This window comes from Geotrypetes seraphini, chromosome 1, assembly GCF_902459505.1.
Source record: "Geotrypetes seraphini chromosome 1, aGeoSer1.1, whole genome shotgun sequence".
NCBI classification, from domain to species: domain Eukaryota; kingdom Metazoa; phylum Chordata; class Amphibia; order Gymnophiona; family Dermophiidae; genus Geotrypetes; species Geotrypetes seraphini.
In genome coordinates, this window is record NC_047084.1 from 384,741,963 (window position 1) to 384,764,466 (window position 22,504).

At 41.7% G+C, this 22,504-nt stretch overlaps 1 protein-coding gene across 6 annotated transcripts in view; it reads right to left on the reverse strand.

Annotated features, from left to right (window-relative positions):
• TRMO (tRNA methyltransferase O) overlaps window positions 1-22,504 on the reverse strand; it is a 45,105-nt gene that overhangs the window by 8,091 nt on the left and 14,510 nt on the right. For 5 of the 6 annotated variants that reach the window (XM_033916503.1, XM_033916521.1, XM_033916512.1 and 2 more), the window contains 2 exons: window positions 14,542-14,699; window positions 1,580-2,230 (listed from right to left, as the gene is read on the reverse strand). In XM_033916503.1, coding sequence (XP_033772394.1) covers window positions 1,580-2,230; window positions 14,542-14,699 — 809 coding nt within the window. The remainder of the gene's footprint in view (window positions 1-1,579; window positions 2,231-14,541; window positions 14,700-22,504) is intronic. The other variant, XM_033916531.1, reaches the window with a different exon arrangement.

Genomic DNA, 22,504 nt, shown 5'->3' on the forward strand with positions numbered 1-22,504 from the left:
ACCTGAACCCTACCCTCAGAAAGTGCGAAAACAACTTTAAAAGTGTTCAGCAAGCCACCCCCTAAGTTCCCATAGGAAATAATGGAGATTTATTCACAGTTCTGAGGTGCGTAGCCTGTCAGCAATTTTAACAGCATCTGAATGGAGGGAAAGGATTTTCTACCTCAGAAACTTCTCCAAATGACCAGCGTTGAAGATCTTCGGACACTGACTTTGACCTCCACCCCTCTACAGATCCTTGCCAAGTGGTCGGGGGCGGGAAAGGCAGCCTGTGCCTTGAAACCTGGATTGGTTTCACTACAGACATATACAAGCCTGCACCGAAAACCCATGACAAGGTCAGTAGGCTAGCAAACTTCCAGGGGAAGGACCCTGAGTTTAGTAAGGGTGGCACACAGCAGTCTGGTTCCACAGATCCACCAGTTTCTTTGTGAAGCAGCAGGACTGCGGCCTTTCCTCCAGCAGAGGACCACCGAGAAGGAGTCTCAAGGCACTGAAGCTACTGACAAACGAACTTTAAGTAAAAAAAACCCACAAGAAAAAGAAGCAGAGTAGCTGCAAAAGACTTCTGCATGTATTGCTTGTAGAAATTGTAACTGGAGATGTTCTCCAGCTCTCAGGCTAAGGTGGTAGAGCATGTGCTCACAACAATGTTGGATTTCTGCAACTCCTGGATTGAGGGTTGGGATTTAATATCTAGCGTATGGAATCCGGAAGGGACATAACAGAATGAGTAAATTTACTGCAATTATGAACTTTAACAAGTTCATTATTGAAAAAAAAAAAAATTAATAGGCATCGATCTTCTTAGGTGTGATTCTATAAAAGATAGGCGCCTAGTGGCACCTAACTCCAAAGTAGGCATGTTTAGGGGCAGAGAAGGACCTAGGCGCAATTCTGTTAAACTTAGGTGTTTATAATGTAGGTCTTTAAAACCCAAGAACTTGCGGCAGCCAATCAGCTAGCAGCTCTGTACGGGGCAGGAGTGCAGGAAGATCCCTCTTGTCCCAACCCACCAGGGAATTGAAAGGTAAGCGGGGGAGGCAGAAGGGAAGTAAAAGTTGTCACAGTTAGCTGGAACAGGAGGCAGGAGAGATCGCTCCTGTCCCAGCCCACCGCTGGACCACAAGGTCTTACGGCAGGAACCGGCAGAGGCCCGCAACAGGTCTGGGGGTGGGGGCGTTGACCCGAATATAAGCCGAGACCCCAATTTTTAGGCAATTTTTTGGGCCCAGAAATCTCAGCTTATATTCGAGTATATAAGGTATGGGCATAATTGTAGAATAAGGGGAATCCATGTCTAATTTAGATGCAGGGATTTGCACATTTCGGTTGGTGTGAATGATCTGCCTAAAGTTAGGTGTGATTTGTGGGCATAAGACTTAACTCTAAGCGCCATTTATAGAAGAGCAGAGCATTTTTTCTGCGCTGATTTTATAGGTGCCATATATAGAATGTACTTTATGTTGTTCTGTGGATAGCATCGTCATATTTTCTATCTCACCATAGATTTATGCGTAGAGGAGGAAAAGAAGAAAAACAGCCCAAGAAAAATAAGTCATTTTGCGTTTTACTGTACCTGCAGATCCTGCAGCTTTAAACTGATTAATTTCCATTTCTGAATGAGGCGTAAACCTAACCTGCAAAGTGGCAACAGAAGAGTTCTTTATCCAAGGTGGCACACTACTTGAAAGTGTAAAATTATCCCCTGCAGGCTGATGTTGTTCCTGCAGTGGCTGAAACTCTGAACATTGCTCATGCTGAATTGACATGGAGCTTCCTCCCTCTGTAGTACTTCCAGTGTCTTGTGACAGATATGTGTCAGTCACAGCAACAGGTTGTGACCTCTTGCTCTCATTCATTGTAGAGGTTATATCTACTCTCTGAACAATGCATTCTGCTTTGCCTAGTTTCGTTTTACTGGAATTCTCATGGCCCAAACATTTATCTTGATTGTTTTTTGAAACTGGGCTGTCTGAGGCATAAAATGGGTCCTGGTTCTGACAGGGCCATGCCTTGCTACTTTGCAGGTTATTGGGTGCTTCCCAGTTATCGGCAACATTCACCAATTCCTGTGAATATTTGCTTTCAAGCTTGCCACCCTGTTCATTATATGTGTTGGCAGACAGGTCTGCATTCTGTGGTGAATCATATTCCAAGATATATGGCTTAATGTCAAGTACTGGTGTACCTCGTATCATATCAATTCCAGAGAGATATATGGTTCCACCTAAATGCAAAACAACAAAGCACATTGTGTCAATTAGATCATGGCACTAAGGGCTAGATGCACTAAAGTCAGCCATTAAAAACACAGAAGCCCTAACAGCAGTGACAGGAGGCTGCTTCCCGTCGCTGCTGTTAGGGCTCTGGCTTTTTTCAATCGCTGATCCACAATCGGCCAATAGCGATCTGACTTTAGTGCATCTAGCCCTAAGTCCCTGATTCTATAAGATGCCTTCAGCACTGATAATTGAACCATTAAAAACCAATTAAAAAAATTAATTTGCTGGTAAGCACCTAACTCGGTAGGCATCTACATCAAAGCATCTACCAGTAAGTAGGCATAATTAGGGGTGGATTTGGGGCAGAGTTTGGGCATGGTTTGACCTAAGCACCCTCATTTAGGCCAAGAAAACCCTGGCCTAAATGGCAGTGCACCTAAGAAAGTTTTGGCATTGCTAGGTACAATTCTATAAACGGCATCCAGCGGCTGATTGACAAACATACCGAATGGCATCTAGGAGTTACAGTAGATGCCATTTATAGAATCAGGGCCTAAATGATGCCTGTGCTAGCTAACATGGCTCCAAAACCTAACAACAGCATCTACAAATTCTGCATTTAATTCACTGCACTTTATATGTCAATAGTAATCATTTTGTTGCTAGAAAACATGATTAAGAATTCCACACTATCTTGGCTCCACCTACTTACTTACAAACAAGATTAACTCGGCCTAAACTCAATATTTAGTTTTCCAGCTAGTAACTGATTAATTTCGTATCAGAAAATGGAGTAAAGTTTCCTCCTCACACAAGTGAGAATAAGGAGAAGAATAGAAGTCCACAAACCGTGATGGACGATGAACACAGTAGGGATGACAAATGGAGAAAGGAAGAGACCTTGGTTTTGAAAATGTTCTTTATTGCAGATTGTAGCAAACACTTTCAAAAGGTCAGCTTTAATAGGACACAACACAGGTCATGTTTCAGCACTACTGCTTGCATCGAGAGTCTGTCAATACTGAGGTAAGGCAATATAAAATTAATGGCTGTAAAATGCCAAACACAAATGGGAGAAACCAGAGAGCTGCAAATTGTTTATTTATTCTATTTAGCTCAGAATGAGTTACAAATCAGGTACTTAAGCATTTTCCCTATCTGTCCTAGCGGGCTCACAGTCCATCTAATGTACCTGGGGCAATGGAGGATTAGGCGACTTGCCCAGGGTCAAAAGAAGCAGCACGGGGTTTAAACCCAGAACCTCAGGGTACTGAGGCTGCAGCTCTAACCACTGTGCCACACTCTCTTCCATTAAAGTGAAAAACATTTTCAAGACCCATGTGTCCACGACCCTCTGGGTGAAAAAAAACTTTCTTGCATTCGTTCTGAAGGGAGATAGGTTCAAAACGAATGCAAGAAAGTTTTTTTTCACCCAGAGGGTCGTGGACACTTGGAATGCGCTACCGGAGGAAGTGATTAGGCAGAGTACGGTACAGGGATTCAAACAGAGACTGGACGGATTCCTGAAGGATAAAAGGATCGTGGGATACTGAGAAAGCTAACCAGAAAATAAATATAGAATCCCAACCAGGTCGTGCATGTGCAAGACCGGAGGGCTAGGACTTTGATGGGAAGATAGGACTCAATAGGAAACCAAGGTGGCATGGGGGCCCCTTCTGGTGATTTAGATAGGTCATGACCTGTTTGGGCCGCCGCGGGAGCGGACTGCTGGGCAGGATGGACCTGTGGTCTGACCCGGCGGAGGCACTGCTTATGTTCTTATGTTACTTCTTTCTCTGATGGTCAACCCTACTGTGTTCGTTGTTCAGTTTCCTCTTGACATCACTATTTATTGAAAGTGAAAAAACTACAATCCATCCAGTTTAGCATGACCAGATGGTGCTTAGGTCTTTACAACATAGGCATAAAATTCAAGAATGCCAGCTTCATTGATGGTAACTGAAAATTTGACCTGGCAAGAGACTGTGATGCTGGTTGTATAGCGAAAGCGAGTCACTGGCGTGGACAGAAAACTTCTCTCAGGCACTGCTGCACCCCACCCCCACCCCCCTTCTCCAGCAACCTACTGGTTATGAAAAAAAGGGCTTATAATCAAAGAGCTTAGGAAAAGCTAGGAACAGAAGCAATTGAAAGAGGTACTTTCTGTGCATTTCCTTGCTTGTAATATACTTCTGGCATAAGATGTGTGAAGATATCAATGAGGTGAAACAGAAGACAGGAAGAAATGTAATGTAAATATGGCTTCACTAGTACTTTGCTTTAGAGCTCTAGAGTTTGCAACCATTCTCCTATCGTGGTACACCTCAGTGTTCTCCCTAGGGCCGAGCGCCCGGCTAATTTAGATGACCGCCCAGCTATCATCCGAAGTGAATTCTGCTGCTGCCCAAAATTTAAAAAAAAATGGCTTGGAGAACTTATGCTCCAGGGCTCCAACATGTGCATGCCGGCTTCCCTTCTCTTCGAAACCGGAAGTTATGTCCGAGGGGGGGGGTAAGAGAAGAGAAGGGATGCCGGCAAGCACATGTTAGAGCCCCGGAGCATGCGTTCGCTACGGGCTAAGGCAGGAGACAGGTCAGTGAAGCTTACAATTTGCTGTTCTTGCTGCCGGGTCCTGCCTACTTTCTGTTTCCGCGAAGACAGGACCCGGCAGCATTTCTCCCAATAGGTCAATCGCGATCTTGGGCCTAGTCTTCCTCTCCCCGACATCAATTCTGCCGTCGGAGAGGAAGTTCTGGCCAGCCAATCGCTGCCTGGCTGGGCCGGAACTTCCTCTCCGACGGCAGAATTGACGTCGGGGAGAGGAATGCTGGTTGGCCCGAAGTAGGGAAGCAAGGAAAGCTTGGGGTGGCAGCGGCTTTGGGGCCTGTTATCCAATGGCGGCAACGGCTTGGGGGCCTTTCCCCGATGGCAGCGGCAGTGGCTTGGGGGAGGGAAGGGAGAAAGAAAGAGGGCAGGCAGGGAGACAGAAGGAAAGAAGAGAAACAGAAAAAAAAGAAAGGGGGTATGAAGAAAGAAAGAAAGGGCAGAGAGAGAGAGGAAGAAAAAGTTGGGGGAGGGAATGAGGTCTGGAGGAGAGGAAGCATACAGGCTGAAAGAAGGGAAGAAAAATTGGATGCACAGTCAGAAGAATAAAGTGCAACCAGAGACTCATGAAATCACCAGACAAGGTAGGAAAAAATGATTTTATTTTAAATTTAGTGATGAAAATGTGTCTGAATTTATATCTGCTGTCTATATTTTACACTATGGTCCCCTTTTACTAAACCGCAATAGCGGTTTTTAGCGCAGGGAGTCTATGAGCGTCGAGAGCAGCGCTGGGCATTCAGCGCAGCTCCCTGCGCTAAAAACTGCTATCGTGGTTTAGTAAAAAGGGAGGAGGGGTATTTGTCTATTTTTGTATGGTTGTTACTGAGGTGACAGTGCATAGAGTCATCTGCTTTGACCGCTTTGAAAAAACCCCGGAATAGGAATGATAATTAACATTTTCTATGCGTACAGTGTGCTTTGTGTTTTAAAAAATTTTTTTTTTTTTAATTCTTTATTCATTTTCAAACTTACAAGTGCACAAAAGAATAATATGAAATACATTCATACAACACTTGAACATTCTACAATAATATCCTAAACATATAATTTAATAAAAATCCCTCCCCCTGCCAATAAACATACCCTCATTACCAATAAACATACCCTCATTACATTAAAAACACACATTTTTAGACCAATTTTTCCCCACTATCCACCCTACCCTTCTATATATATATATATATATATATATATATATATATATATATATATATATATATATATACCATCAGAAAAAAGAAAAATGATGCCTATTCATTACAATAATCCACTAATGGCCCCCAGATCTTAAAAAATTTTTATAATTACCTTTTTGTACAGCAATTAATCTTTCCATTTTAAATATATGACACAAAGAGTTCCACCAAAACGTATAATTAAGATTATTATAATTTTTCCAGTTGTTAGTAATATGCTGAATAGCAACACCCGTCATAATCATTAAACATTTGTTGTTATGCGCTGATAATTGACTTTTTTTCCTCATAGACATACCAAACAGAACAGTATCATAAGATAGTGCAACATGGTCTTCTAATAAACAATTTATTTGAGTCCAAATTGAATTCCAAAAGTTCTTAATGCAGGGACAATAAAAAATTAGATGATCTAATGTCCCCACTTCTAGATTACAGTGCCAGCATCTATTAGACCTAGAACTATCCAACTTTTGTAAACGAACTGGGGTCCAAAAAGCTCTATGTAATAAAAAGAACCAAGTTTGTCTCATAGAAGCCGACACTGTACATCTCATTCTCCAAGACCAAATTCGTGGCCATTGAGAAGCAGAAATTTGATGCCCAATCTCAATGCTCCAAATGTCTCTAAGACCAGTTTTTGGCTTTTTATTAAGAAATCCAGATAATAATTTATACCACTGCGCGGCTTGATGTCCCAGGAAGTCTGTCTGAAAACATAAGAACTCCAAACTATATTGAGTATTAAGAGTTTTCCATTCAGGGAACCCCACCTGAATAGCCTGCTTCAGTTGCAACCATTGAAAACTATTTGACTTATTAATCTAATCAAATCTAATCTGCAACTGTGAAAAATCAAGCAGTTTACCATCTGAAATTACATCATTTAAAGTTCTTATGCCAGCAATAATCCAGTGCTTCCATAAGATTTGAGATCCGCCAATTTGAATCTTGGAGTTTATCCAAAGGGATTGATTCGTTGATTTATGTATTGGAATAAATGTTAAATTATTAATGTATCTCAAAGTTTTCCATGTGTCCATCAAAATTCTATTCTGTTTATATCTTCTAGGCATTTTTATACTAACAACGTGAACTAAATTTAAAGGGAACAAGAGATGCCATTCCAAGTATAACCAGTCTGGAGCATTATCAAAGAGTTCTGGGAAGATCCAATACATACCCTGGTGTAAAATATATGCTTGATGATACCTATAAAAATTTGGAAATTTGACCCCGCCCTCCTCAATTGGCTTTTGTAGAGATGATTGAGGCCAACAACGTGTCAGATTTTAAGAGAAAATGGGATATTCACGTGGGATCTCTAGGGGAATAAAAGTCAGGGAGTGGGTCATTGGTGTGGGCAGACTTGATGGGCTGAGGCCCTTTTCTGCCGTCAATTTCTATGTTTCTATTCTAGGTCTTTTACCCAGCCAAACAAATTTTGTAAGAATACCATTAAGTTTTTTATAAAAGGACCCATGAAAAAAAATTGGTATCATACTCATTTGATAGCAAACTACAGGCAAAATCATCATTTTAATCGTTTGGACTCTTCCCCACCAAGAAAGATGCAAAGGATTCCATTGCTCACACATTTCTTTTATTTTTTTTTAATAAAAGTTGTTCATTCTCTTTCAAAGTGTCTTCCAGAGTATTTTTTATCATTATACCTAAATATTTTAAACCATCCTCTTTCCAAGTAAAAGAGAAAGAATCAAATAAACCTTTAGTACAATGCACATTAAGAGGGAGAATTTCTGACTTACTCCAATTTATTTTATACCCTGAAATTTTACCCAAATGTATCAATCAATTCTAACAAACATGGAATGGTAGGTTCTGGATTTCTCAAAAATAACAATATGTCATCTGCATATGCTGCCACCTTGTATGTTTTTTTTAAATTTTATTGTTGGTAGATCATTTTGACTTGGTCATTTTAAAAGTAGCTCACAAGCCCAAAAAGCATGGGCACCCCTGCTCTAGAACATCACTCTCGGTTTCATAATACCAAAACCAGAGGAAACACACGAAAAAGGCCACCAACTAGACATAGTTACCTTTTCGCAAAAAGATATCCCTGACCCAAAGATCCACCATAGCACAGGGACCTGGGAAAAATGCATCTGGTCAGATCACTACATATGTTATTTGAGTTATATTGGCAAAAAAAATTTCCCCAACAAAAATACAAAAGAAAAAACACAAAACCAACCACAATCACCAGAAGAGGAACTATAAATCCAACAGAATTCTGGGCTCACTACGAACTACAACTGAGGAAATACAAAACTTCCCAACTAGATGGGCAAAGTTTAGCAAAGAAGTGTTAGATCAAATAGCACTTTTCCAAACACACAAAAAGAAAGAAAGGGAAGTAAATGAATGGTTCGACTCTGAATTACTAACTCTAAAACAGGAACTGAGAAAACTAGAAAGAATCTGGCAAAAAACAAAGAGGAAGACAAAATACACTGGAAACTAAAAATGAAAAACTACAAAGATCTGATTAGAGAAAAACGAACAAAACACTATGCACAAAAAATAGGGACACCCAAAACAAATAGCAAAGAACTGTTCAAGTTGGTAAACAAACTAACAGACACTACCCAAATCCTGCTACGGGAAAATGAATGTATGCCCTCAGCAGAAACCCTTGCCACTTTTTTCAACAACAAAATCTTAGATATAAGAGTGACCATACCTTCACTCTCACCCAACTTTAAATTCCAACTTGGACCCCACAAAAAAGAACCCAGAGTAGACATGATCTGGAACTATTTTGAACCTCCAAATTGGCACCAATTTTTAACCCTGTTCAACAAATATACTAACTCAAACTGCCTTCTAGATGTATGTCCTTCCAAAACCTTGAAAGCAGCCACACTAGATTTTAAAAAGGATCTATTTAATTGGCTAACAACCACTCTCACGGAAGGAACATTTCACGAGGAAATGGGACAAATACTTATCACACCCATCTCTAAAGATCAAACTCACTAGCCTTGAAAACCAACTACAGACCCATAGCAAACATCCCCGTATTTACCAAACTACTTGAAGGACTGGTCAACTTGGAGCTAGTGAACCATCTAGACAAATTTAGCATTCTCAATGAACACCAATCAGGATTCAGAAAAGGTTTTAGCACTGAAACAATACTAAATCACCTATACAGTTTATTCAGCAAAGGAACAAGTGCCCTGATTTTACAACTAATCTTCAGCAGTGCTTTTGATCTTGTTGATCACAAAATAATCCTGCACTGCCTAGAGGCAAAAGGAATTACAGTAAGAGTAAGGAACTGGATACAGAGTTTCCTAACAAAGAGATCATACCGTGTGGTTAGTGGTGGGACATACTCAAACTCATGGAGAAACCCCTCGGGAGTACCACAGGGTTCTCCACTATCGCCTACACTATTCAATATTTACATATCATCCCTAGGACACTTATTGGAAAAGTTAAACTTGAACTGCTACATATATGCAGATGACATTTCCATTTTAATTCCATTGAACAGCATAACAAACGAAACCTCAGAATACATCTCTCATATTATGACCGAAATAGAACATTGGACAATCAACTTCAAACTGAAACTAAACACGGAAAACACAAAAATCTTCCTTGCAAGCCCAACAGAAAAAATAAAAGACCACGACTACCCGATTACTAAAACAATAAAAATATTGGGAGTCACATTAGACACAAAATTGACAATGGCAGAACACACGAATTTAGTGGTAAAAAATGTTTCCTGATATTATGGAAACTAAAGACCATCAAAAAATACTTTGACTCATTATCATTCAGATTAATGGTGCATCACTAGTGCTCTCTACACTGGACTATTGCAATATCGTTTATATTGGTATACCAAAAAAAAACTGTGAAGAAACTTAGAATTGTTCAAAACGCAGTGGTCCGCTTGATATTTGGATTGAAAAAAAGCGACCATGTTAACCTGTACTACAGACTGCCAGTCGAGGCATGAATAATATTCAAGTTCTCTTGCATATGCTTCAAGCTAGTTTGGGGACTAGCTCCGACATACTTGCTATCTCACTTCGTATTATACAGCCCTATAAGACAAACAAGAAACTTCAAGCTATTTGCATACCCAAGCATCACCGGCTATAAACACAAAACATTTCTGGATAGAACTTTTATGTACCAAGCAAACAAACATCAATACTGGCTAGACAACTACATTAATGGAGCTAGACTGACCTACGACGCTTTTAGAAAAGTCATAAAAACTGCCTTATTCGACAGATATATCACCTAAACAGTAATTACAACAAACTGTATTTTGTAGATTGCTACTTTTTTAATAACATGTCCCCACTGAAATTCTTAACAATCTGTACATTGTAATTCGCTGCATTTTTTAAAATTCTACTTACTATAATTTCACTGACTATCTACATATTGTAACTCGCTGATTGTCCATCTCTCTTCGATGTGAACCGCCTAGAAGTCGCAAGATTATGGCGGTATAGAAGAATAAAGTTATTATTATTATTAGTTTTATCAAGTGGTACAGTGAGGGGCCAGCACTTTACATTTTATCACCTCATTCTTTCTTTTTTCTCCTCATGTACAGCACGGTTCTTTATTCTAAGCAGCTCTGGCACTAACAGTACTACGGGTGCCTTATGCTACTTTCACTATCTTTTGCAGTCAGGTTCGGCATTTTATCATGGTTTTGTTTTTTTTTTAGTTTTTCACCAGTATTTTCATTTATTTATTAAAGCAGCCTTTTTTAACAGCCTGATGCCCTTCCCCTATCAGTGTGCATCCAATCCACTGCTGACACTTTTTTGGCGCCTCTTTCAACGGATCAAATATCATAGCCCCACTGTCGTGTGTTCACTGTCGTGTGTTCACATTTATTCTGCTTACGAGTTTATCTCATCAGTGCAGAGACCTTTTCAGTAAGTCCATTTTACTCTCCCGAGTGCTGTGGTTTTATTCTTTGGTTTTAATAGAAGGTAGCTATTTGAACAATAATTTAGATCTTTCCCAGGTTTCACTTTTCATCTACCTGGTTGGCTTGTCTTTGAGCTACTATTGGCTTATGTTTTCAAGATACACTCTGTATTGTCAGCTGTTCATTTCCCATATGTTTACTTTTGCCCTGTTAGGTCTATATAGTCTAGGCATACTGTTTGTAACCAGCCATCATTTTAAGTATGTATATGCCCTATTTTAGGGGGGGGTTAAGTTCTTTTAGAATGTTATTTCATTAATTCTGAGTTCAGTGTTACAATATGTTGTTCTTGGTTTTTAGTTTACACATTATTTATTCTTTTCTATGACATGTTCGCATCGCAATTTTACTCAAAAGTATAAATAGGTATCCATATTTCCATTCAAGTTTCATCACGGTGTTCTGGTTTTGGCTCCAGTATTTATCACTTCCGTCCACCAGGTCTGGCTATCCGTTACAGTCTCATATATTAAAGACTCACTCATTATAATTAGCGATGATCCACACGTCTCTTCATAATGGACATGTCCGATTTTAGCATTGAATATTAGTACTATGGGTATGGTCTTTTCTGGTTTCCTTTCTATAGTCTGCTTTTCGTCTGGAGTCTTTTGAGTTTAGAATTACATTTTATGACATTTTTGTGGTTATAATTGTATGACATGTCTAAATTGGTCAAGTTATCTATTCTTTTTATTATTTTTTGTCCCCTCATACAGTGGCAGACCGCCCCGGGTGCCAGCCCTAGGGATACAGAACCTTCCAAACTGCTCTAAATGGCACCTGCACCTCAGCGCGGCTGCTGTACTTATTCCGAATCAGAATCGGTAGCCGCACTGAAGTGCAGGAAGGTCCCACAATGACTGCATTTGCCGCCTCTACCTCCGGAAGACGTAAGTGACGTTTGAAGGGGTGGACCGGCAGCTGCAGTCATTGTGGAATCTTGCCGCAACTCCCTGCGTCTGCCGGCCCACCCCCTCCAACGTCACTTACATCTTCCAGAGGAAGAGGCAACAGAAGCAATCATGGGACCTTGCTGGTTTGGAGGGAGAGAGGAGCATAGAAGGGTGGTGGAGAGAGAAAAAGGGGGTCAGGGTGGTATAGGGAGAGAAAAGGGGCAGATGCTGATGGAAGTGGGTGGAAGGGAGAGGAGAGAGTGAAATGCCAGACCATGGGGGTGTGGGAGAGGGAGATGCATCGCTGTTTCTGTGGTGTTGCATTGTATGCAGAGTCCAGCTTCTTGGTGGTTCAATTTAACCTTTGTCTATGTTTTTCTATTTTATCCCCCCTTTTACAAAACTGTAGAGCGTTTTTTTAGCACCGGCCATGGTGGTAATTGCTCAGAATTATATGAGAGTCTGAGCTGTTACCACCATGGCTAAAAACCACATTACAGTTTTGTAAAAGGGAGAGGGGTTAGTTTGTGATTACATATTCCATACTAGGCGAAGGTGTTTCTGTGTTCTGTGTGTTCAAAAGACATGGTTTTCAGTTAGGATTGACTGTGTAGGATTGATCTGTACTAGTTTGGCTTGTTTAGTTTTACAATGGGTGTACTGATGTACTGCTCACTGCAATATGTAAGATGCTGCCTTTTCCTAGGTACACTCTTGTGTGATGTGTGGATTGTTACTAAAAATCATGTTTTTCATACAGATGGGAGGGGGTGTCAAAAAATGATGGGCCTCAGGTGTCACATATGCTAGGTACACCACTGCCTTCATAGTTTATATCTAATCCACAAGCCTGCTTTTAGGACCTACAGGGTATGTATCCCTCTGATTCATAACAATTTCACTTCTCATGTTATCTTATCCATTCTTTTTATTATACAACTGCCCAGATAAGCATAATTCTTTGACGTGATTGGACCTTGAAAACTAACGGCAACAATGTTCTCCCCAGAAATTTTTTCTAGCCATGAAAAACATTTGCTGCATTTAGTGTGCCACAAAAAACATTTGCTCCGTTTAGTGTGCCGGAGTTAAAAAAAAGTTTGAGAGACGCTGCTGTATACCATTTAAAAGAGGGAAAATATCTAATTATTCACTTCTAGAATTGGATACTTCTTAAATTTAATAAAAATATTATGGAACAAGTGTCAAACCTTAAGAAAGGCAGTCATATTGAGCATTGGAAAATAACTAATAATAATTAACTAATATAAATAGTATACATTTAGGGCTCCTTTTACTAAGCTGCGATAGCGGTTTTAACGCGTGCTTAGCTCGCGCAGAATTGCCGCTGGTGTTAGTTCAAGCCGTGTAGCGCGGCAATTCTGCACGTGCTAAAAACGCTACTGCAGCTTAGTAAAAGGAGCCCTTAATTTTCCCCACCACCAAATTTCCCCGTCCTGCCCTCCCCCCCCCCCGGCTACTTTTTCATGCTACCCGGCTGGAAAAAATTTCTGGGGAGAACACTGCACCTGATAGACAAAGCTCAAATCTGTGACAATGCACAGAGGACTCTCACAAGAGAGAAGGGAGCCCTTTTGGTCATATTGCTGGCCAGTTTTTACCTCATACAATCACCTTCTTCAAAACATATAGGCCAGCTCAACCTCTCTCTCATCACTCAGTGATCAAACTGGAAGGAAGGTGAGAAAGACCCCACATTCCTGGCCAGGGACAGAGGGAAACAAGAGATGTCATTGATCTCATCATTCATTTTTCTCTGGGGCTCCAGCTTGTCTGAATTTGTGCTTGATTCTCTATAACCCATCTCCAATTGATTTTCTGATGATAGTGTCTCCTACAGGTGTTAAGGCTTAATAGTACATGAAGCTCTTGATTTTGTTGGATGTCTTTGCCAGAATTTTATGGGCTGAAGTGAAATTTATTTATACCTTTTAATTTCCTTTCCTTGAGTCCTGATAACCCATTTGTCTGGAATAGTCTGTGACCCTTTTTTACCAACATATTGAGATACTGAACTACTCTAGTGATATCACCAATATAATGGGCTTGTGCAGCCTGGAATGCTCCACTATGCTGTGTCAATGCAAGATTAGACCCACCTAGTCACACCAATATAACCCTATCAAAAACAACTACAGCTTATAACATGCCAGCAACTTAAATCTAACTATGTACACACAGAGGGAGAAAGCAGACAAAACCTGAAGATATCCTGGACACCTCAGTCTTTTGGGGCAAGTTCTGAACTAGTGTATCATGACTTTAGGAAAGGAAATTAACAAGTATGAATAAATATCACCTTCCTAGACCAGTTCAGACAAACAGGATATAGAAAAGCAATGTCTTACTGGATGGGGAGGATAAAGCTTCCTGAATCACAGCTCTACCAAAGACAGCACCACTCTGGTGAGAACATCCGACTTGTAATGATTTACAAAGGAATGCAGTGACACATGCCACTGCCTTACAGATTTCTACCAGTGTGGTCAGCCAAACCTCTGCTCAGAAGTCACCTGTGCCCGAGTGAAATAGGCCTTCAGACACCTCATTATGGATAATATACAAGAGCAGGCAAGAGTAAAGCTAGGAGGTATTACCTTCAATTTTTTCCAGTTTGGCAAGAGTCAGCCCGATTGCATTGGGACGATGTGGGCTTCTTGTAGAGAAGACTCCAGTCTTTGCTCCATTTAATCTAGGTGGCTGTACTTTTGCCTTACAACTCAGGTGACCATTTTTATGAAAAATAAACAGAATCCTATTTAAAATAAAATAAGAGATTTTAAGAGCCCAGAACCACTGCAATTATTTTTGATAAAACTACTTACCCGGCAAGTGGATGAGAGCAAAGAGCTAATTAATTTATTTCAGATGCTCTAATCCTATTTTGGGCAGCAACAATAAAACATGATCTTCACAATATACTGCTAAAAAATCTGCTCACACTGATGACATTAGGTTCTTACCTCTGCTAATCTTCTTTCTTGTAAATCTGCACTTTATTCCGGGACCAGTGGTTTTATGCATCTCTGACTGCTAGGCACTGTAGAAAGCTTCAAATGATTGAAGCCATAACCCATCCCCTTTGCTAGCATATCCTGGAGCATGCCCAGTAGAATCCAGTCAGTCTTCCGGTAGCCAGGAACATCTACAGAAATAATAAAGGAGAGAGGAAAATAGTGAACTCTTCACTAAATTAATTAATTCTGCTCATAACAAAATATACAAACAGCAACAATGAAAACTGTAAAACAGGTTATCACACATTAGACCCTGAACTACAAAACAGTGCTATGGGGAGATAGCCTGCACTGTCAGAAGGGGGCACTAACTGAGGTACCCCCCCCCCCATATAGATGGTACTATTATAAAGGCTGGTCCAAAATATAAATTCAGATTACCAGTATTTTCAGGCAAGTGAAAACCAAATCAGACAAACAGAGGGCGAGTTCTTGGAATAAAGTGCGAATTTACAAGAAAGATGATTAAGAGGTAAGAACCTAATCTTTCGTTCTTGTGCAATCCCACTTTATTCCGGAACCAGTGAGATGTAACAGAACAGTCACGAAAATTCAGGGTGGGACTGATGAGCTTACTGCCCACACCGAAGCACCAAAAGCGGCATCCCGCTTGGTCACCACACCAACCCTGTAAAACCTGGAGAAGGTGTGCAGAGAGGACCACGAAGTAGCTCTGCATATCTCATCTGGAGGCACTGCCAATGACTCGGCTCAGGAGAAGGAAACCCCTCTGGTAGAATGAGCCCACACCCTGAGGGTTTCTCTCTTGCTGCTACATAAGCTGCAGAAATTGTTGTTCAAATCCATCTCAAAATGGTAGCCCCAAAGGCAGGTTAGGAAGCACCAAACAGGTGATCCGAGACCCGAAACTTGCTGGTTATCTCTAAAGCCCACTGCAAAAGATTGTTTTCATCCAGGGACTGCAGAAATTGGTCCCGGGCCTGAACCAGAAGGAACAAACACCAGAAGGCGAACTGCCCAATTCACCTATAAAACAGAAACTACTTTCGAAGGAAGGAAGAAACCATACTCAAGAGCAATCCGATAGCCACAATATACAATAAGGATCCTGACAAAAAAGAGCCGAAAGCTCCAAAATTGTCCAAGCTGACATGACAGTCAAGATGAATACCAGCTTGAAAAAGAGATCCATCACAGACAGCCTTTAGGGAAGTCACTGCAAGGCCCTTGTCCAGGCCATCCTGCCGAGACTCCAGCACTCAAAGAACCGAGGGAGAATAATAATCCTCCTGACTGCTAGAGCACTAAACCTGGTAGCACCGCCAAACTTCTGTGTAGGTTGCCACCTTGGCCTTCCACATGCTGAGAAGAAGCACAGCTATCACCGCACTAGAACAGCCCTGGGCCGACAAGGCCGCGCCCTCTAAAGGTCAGACACAAGCCCAAAGAGGCCCGGGTCCTGCAAAGTGATCAGCCCCTAAGAGAGGGGCCGAGAATAACAGGGCATAAGAATATAATAGCCTTACTGGGTCAGACCAATGGTCCATCAAGCCCAGTAGTCTGTTCTAACGGTGGCCAATCCAGGTTACTAGTATCTGGCCAAAACCCAAAAAGTAGCAACATCTTAATCAAAGATGACCTAACCCTTAATATAACTGAAAAAACATCTAACCCATACATGGACTTATTAGCCTGCCAACTCTCAAGCACCCTACCAAACTTTTATGACTCACTTCAAAATGTGAAACAATAGTAGCCTCAATAGTAATTGTACTCAGGATACCTTGTACACTCCAATGGGAATTCAGATTCCACTATTCTCAGAACAAGTCAGTGGTGTTGGAATTCTTCACCATTCCCCTTACATGGAGAGTACTAAATATCTTTTATGGAGATATATATTTTTTCTTCTAGAATAGAAATAGAAAAAGAAGAAAAAATATATATCTCCATAAAAGATATTTAGTACTCTCCATGGTGAAGAATTCCAACACCACTGACTTGTTCTGAGAACAGTGGAATCTGAATTCCCATTGGAGTGTACAAGGTATCCTGAGTACAATTACTATTGAGGCAACTCTCAAGCACCACACTAAAAGACACACTAAACTGCTTGCTCTGTTACATAACACCGGGAAACTGGACTATAGCAAGACCTGAAGTTGAAGACTTCATATACCAAAACTCACTAACAGCAACCTATAACCTAATCCTAGGAGACCTAAACCTACACCTAGAAGACCAATCATCCAAACAAGTAGACAACTTTCTCTCATTTCTCAAAGCCTTATCCTTCCAAATGCTAAATCCACAAACTACTCATGAGAAAGGTCACCAACTTGACATTGCAGCCTTCATGACCCACCAACCATCCCTAATAGAAATTCATACATCTAATGTAACATGGTCCCAATCCATCTGGTCAGATGACTACACTTACACCTTCAACATCAACTGGACCAAAAAAAAACAACAAAAAACCCATATCAAAATCCAAAATAGTAACATACACCTCATGCAAACACATCAAACCCACCAAATTCTAGACTAAAATTGATGAAACAATCCAAGAAAACAACCCCAAGGACTTCATCTCACAATAGGACAAATTGTGCACCAACACCCTTGATGAACTAGCCCCATTGCAAGCCAAAACCAGAACCAGCAGGCGATCAGACCAATGGTTTGACAACAAACTGCTACAACTCAAAAGACAATGTAGATGGCTAGAAAGAAAATGGAGAAAATCGAACCTGGATCATACAAAATTCGCCTGGAAAAAAAATCAACAAACAATACAAATCACAATTAAAGGACAAGAAAAAGCACACTACACCAACCTAATAGGCACTGAAACCCAAGACACCAAAAAACTATTTCAAATACTAAAAAACCTAACTGATACCAAACCCTACCTGACCACTAACAATACCCCCAGCCACTCTATTAGCAGAACACTTCCAAAACAAAATTACAAATGCAAGAGCTACCCTCAATGACACCCCTACCCATCTTATTGATTTCACAATTCTCTCCACAGAAAGAGATTCAACTGCAGCACACAGAATATGGTCCCAGCTCCCCAATATACAACGGCTCAAATTCAACAAATACTACAAAAAATACAACCATGTATCCTGTGACCTCAACCACTGTCCACTATATCTCCAAAAACCATCCAGTACAAAATTCCGTGCTCTTCTTCTAAAATGGATACAAATCACGGTCACAAGTGGCCTTAGTGAAATCATCATCACCCCGATCCTCAAAGACCCTAAAGGACCAATAGACCAAACATCCAACTACAGAACAATTGCCTCTATTCCTCTCTATATCAAAATAATAGAAGGACTAGTAGCCAAATTCCTCACCAATTATCTAGAAAACAACAACATACTCCACCTCACGCAATCTGGCTTCAGATCCAACTTCAGCACAGAGACACTACTAGGATCCCTCATGGACATAGCTAGACAACACCTCAGTACAGGAAAAAACTGGACCTGACCACTGCATTTGACCTGGTGGACCATAACATCCTACTACAAATCCTTGATACAATAGGTATCACAGATAAAGTGTACTCGTGGTTTGAAGGATTCCTAAAATCAAGAATCTATAGAGTAAAATCAGACAAAGAAAAATCAGAACCTTGGTCTAACCCTAGTGGCGTTCCCCAAGGATCCCCACTATCCCCTACACTCTTCAACCTCTATACAGCTTCCCTCAGCATCCACCTGGACAAACAAGGCATAACCTCCTACAGCTATGCAGATGACATTACCATTCTCGTACCTTTCGATCAACCAAAACTTTCCATGACAGACACAAAACACCAAACATTAGAAACAGTAGCGACTTGGATGAAAAATCACAAACTGAAATTGAACCCAGACAAAACAAAATTCATCCTCCTCGAAAATAACAAAATACCAACCATAACCAACATAGAAATCAACGCAATCAATTACCTCATACAACCCACTCTAAAACTACTAGGAATAACAATTGACAGATACTGCACCATGCAACCGCAAATCAATAAAACAATACAGAAATCATTCTCAGTTATGAGAAACTTAAGGCAAGTTTGGAAATTTGAGAAAACACAATTCCAACTCATAGTACAATCCTTAATACTAGGTCTACTAGACTACTGTAATATCCTCTATCTCAGTGATTCCCAACCCTGTCCTGGAGGAACACCAGGCCAATCGGGTTTTCAGGCTAGCCCTAATGAATATGCATGAGAGAGATTTGCATATGATGGAAGTGACAGGCATGCAAATTTGCTTCATGCATATTCATTAGGGCTAGCCTGAAAACCCAATTGGCCTGGTGTTCCTCCAGGACAGGGTTGGGAACCACTGCTCTATCTCCCCTGCCCTGCAACAACAACAAAACAACTACAAACAATCCAAAACACAGCACTGAGATTCATCTACTCATTGAAGAAACACGACTACATTACAGAAGCCTATCTCAAATCGCATTGACTTCCAATTCCAGCTAGAATACAATTTAAATTCTACTGTCTACTATTTAAAACTTTATATAGAGACAGTCCAAACTATCCAAACAACCGCCTCACCCATAACATTTCAACCAGACATAGGAATACTCAAACACCATTCACCGCCCCCCCCCCCCCCAATTAAAAGGAAAAAAACTATATGATGGCCTCCTAGCCACTCAAGCAGCCAAACTAGACAACCAAATCTCCAATCTACTGATGGCATCCCCAGACTACAAAACATTTAGAAAAGAAATAGACTATACTCTTCAAGAAATCCCTGAAAAAGACTTAACACCGCAAGTTCAATTCCTTCTTCTTACTAAAGCCCCAACCCCAAAACAACTAGCCCTACTCTTTACTTTCCTTGAAAATGACCAGCTATCTTTTTGTAATACATCTTCAATAATTCTTTTGTAATCCACCTTGAACCGCAAGGTAATGGCGGAATAGAAATCCCTAATGTAATGTCATGTAATTCCATGCTACTGATCCAGGGCAAGCAAAGGCTTCCCCCATGTCTTAATAACATACTATGAACTTTTCCTCCAGAAATCTGTCCATACCTTTCTTAAAACCAGCTACACTATCCGCTTTTACCACAACCAAGATCACGGTTCCCTGGCACTCTGATATGTGACACATCAGATACCCTAATATGGGCTATGGAGGGAAGGCGTAATGAAGACTCTCCTGCGGCTAGGAGTGCACCAGAGCATCCAGGCCATCGTTGCTGGCCTCGTCGCAGTTGCCATGAAGTGCACTATGCACTCTAACGCCCTCCTAGAAAGAGACACTGTCCGGGGTCTAGTGTCCTACAACTGAGAAAGACTGCCCAAACGCTGCCCACTTCTGCCATGTACGATGCAGCCACCGCAACCCAGAGTCTTTCCGGCCAGTGAAAAATCAACTGGGACTCTCTACTCAGGGAGGGACCCCTCGTGCCCCCCTGCCTGTTGACGTAAATCACCGCCCTGGTATTGTCCAAGGATACTCGGACAGCTTGATGATGTAGACGGGCCTGGAAAGGCAAGAAAACAGCCAACCGCTCTCAGTTCCAGGTGACAGTCGACCCCCTTGCATCCAGAGGGCAATCACCAGCCCTGTACCGAAGCAGACCTACTGACTGCCTCCTAGAAGGAGAGACTCGCATCTTTTGACAGTCATCTAATCCAAATTTGGAGCATAAGGCCCCTGGCTAGCGCCAAGGGACGCAATCACCACATCATGCTGCTGCATGCCACTGCTGACCAAGGTCAGGGGGCAAGCAATGGATCACGTTATGGATTCCATTGGGACAACAGAACCTGCTGCAAGGGACGCAGTCCAGCTCTGGCCTACAGAACTCCAATGATTGTCTCCACCACAAGCCCAGGGACCTGGAACTGCTGCTAGGATATCGGGGTCTGAGCGACCAGGAGACTCAGACTGTTCGAATCTTCTCATACCGGGAGATGGGAGAAAACTTCGTTCTATCCCATGAGAAAGTGAACTCCCAGGAATACCAAATCCTGGGTGTGTTGCCAGTGTCTCCATCGAAGGTTGATCACCCAGCCCTGACGCTGCATCAAATGGACCACCTGCGGAACTGCCTAGATCCCCTTGACCAGAGAGGGAACTCTGAACAACCAATCGTCCAGATACATGTGCTGCCACTATCACCGCCACCTTGGTAAAGGTCCTTGGTGCCATCGCCAACCCGAAGATAAGAGCTGCAAACTGAAAGTGCTGCTCCAGGATGCGAATCCGCAAAAGTTTTCTGTGTGCTAGAGAAATGGGGATAAACAGATACACTTCCATGAGATCCAGGGAGGTCAGCAACTCCCCTAGTATTAACGAATCAATGACTGAACGCACCACCTCCATGCACAAGCAGGGCACCTTCAGTGCCACATCAACCGTTTTGAGATCCAGGCTCAGTCTCCAACAGTGGTCTGATGCAAGGTCTCTCATTCCGCCAAGAAAGCAGACAGTTCCCCCCCCCCCCGCACCCCGATGCACAGGAGAGAGCCAAAGGTCAGGCGCCAGAACTATGGTTGTGGTGGGGCTGCTGGACGTCCGTTTGAGGACTGCTGACAGCCAGACCCCTTGAAACGGGATCTGGGGAACGTAGGGTACCTCTGCCCTGAGGAGGGAGGACTGTCATACTGGTGAGAACGTCCAAACAGACTAAAACCAGAACGTCCCAAAGCCCTGGTGGGACTTGTCCTGTTCCCGGGCAAAGCCATTAGCTTGCAGTCTTGTACACTGGCCAGGAGATCATCCAGACCCTGGTCGAACTGACGCTGTCCCTAAAAGGGAAAAGCATTCAGGGTAGTCTCAGAGGAGGAATCCCCAGACTGCTGCCTAATCCACGGCATCTTCCGGGCAGACACTGAAGAAGCACCCAGCTTGGTGAAAGCTTTCAGAATGTCCGATGAGACATCAGCCATCTAATCCATCCAAAGATGAGAAATTCCAAATCATGTAGCATCACAGTGGCATGGCATGTGAAGTGTGAAGAGGCACACCCGTGCAATGAAGGACGAGGCTGGCGCCGCCTCAATCCTGGCTGCAGCCGAATTAAAAAAGGTGTATAAGGATGAAACAACACAATCAGTAAAATTGGGAGTATGAGTATAAATGCTTCAAAAATTCTACAGACTTCTTTAAAAAGAGAATTTATAATTTTATCATATCAAAAAATAAATAACTTAAATTAATGAAAGTGCTCAGTGAAAGCCAAAATGAACTTTTAGGTATGAGAGCGCACTCCTCCTTACCAGTAAACTATAATATCTTTATGAACAAGTTGAAAACATTCAATAAAGGATAGAAGAGTACTTATCTCTGCTGGAACAGTTATGTCCTGGGTTCACAAAGCTTCAAATTCAAAAGTGCTTAGTGCTCCCCATTCACATAAAAAACGCCAGCAGAGATAAGTACTCTTCTATCCTTTATTGAATATTTTCAACTTGTTCATAAAGATATTACAATTTACTGGTAGGGAGGAGAGCGATGATGTATTCAAGCCTGAGCTGGTAGAGTCCTGCGCTCTCATACCTAAAAGTTCGTTTTGGTTTTCACTGA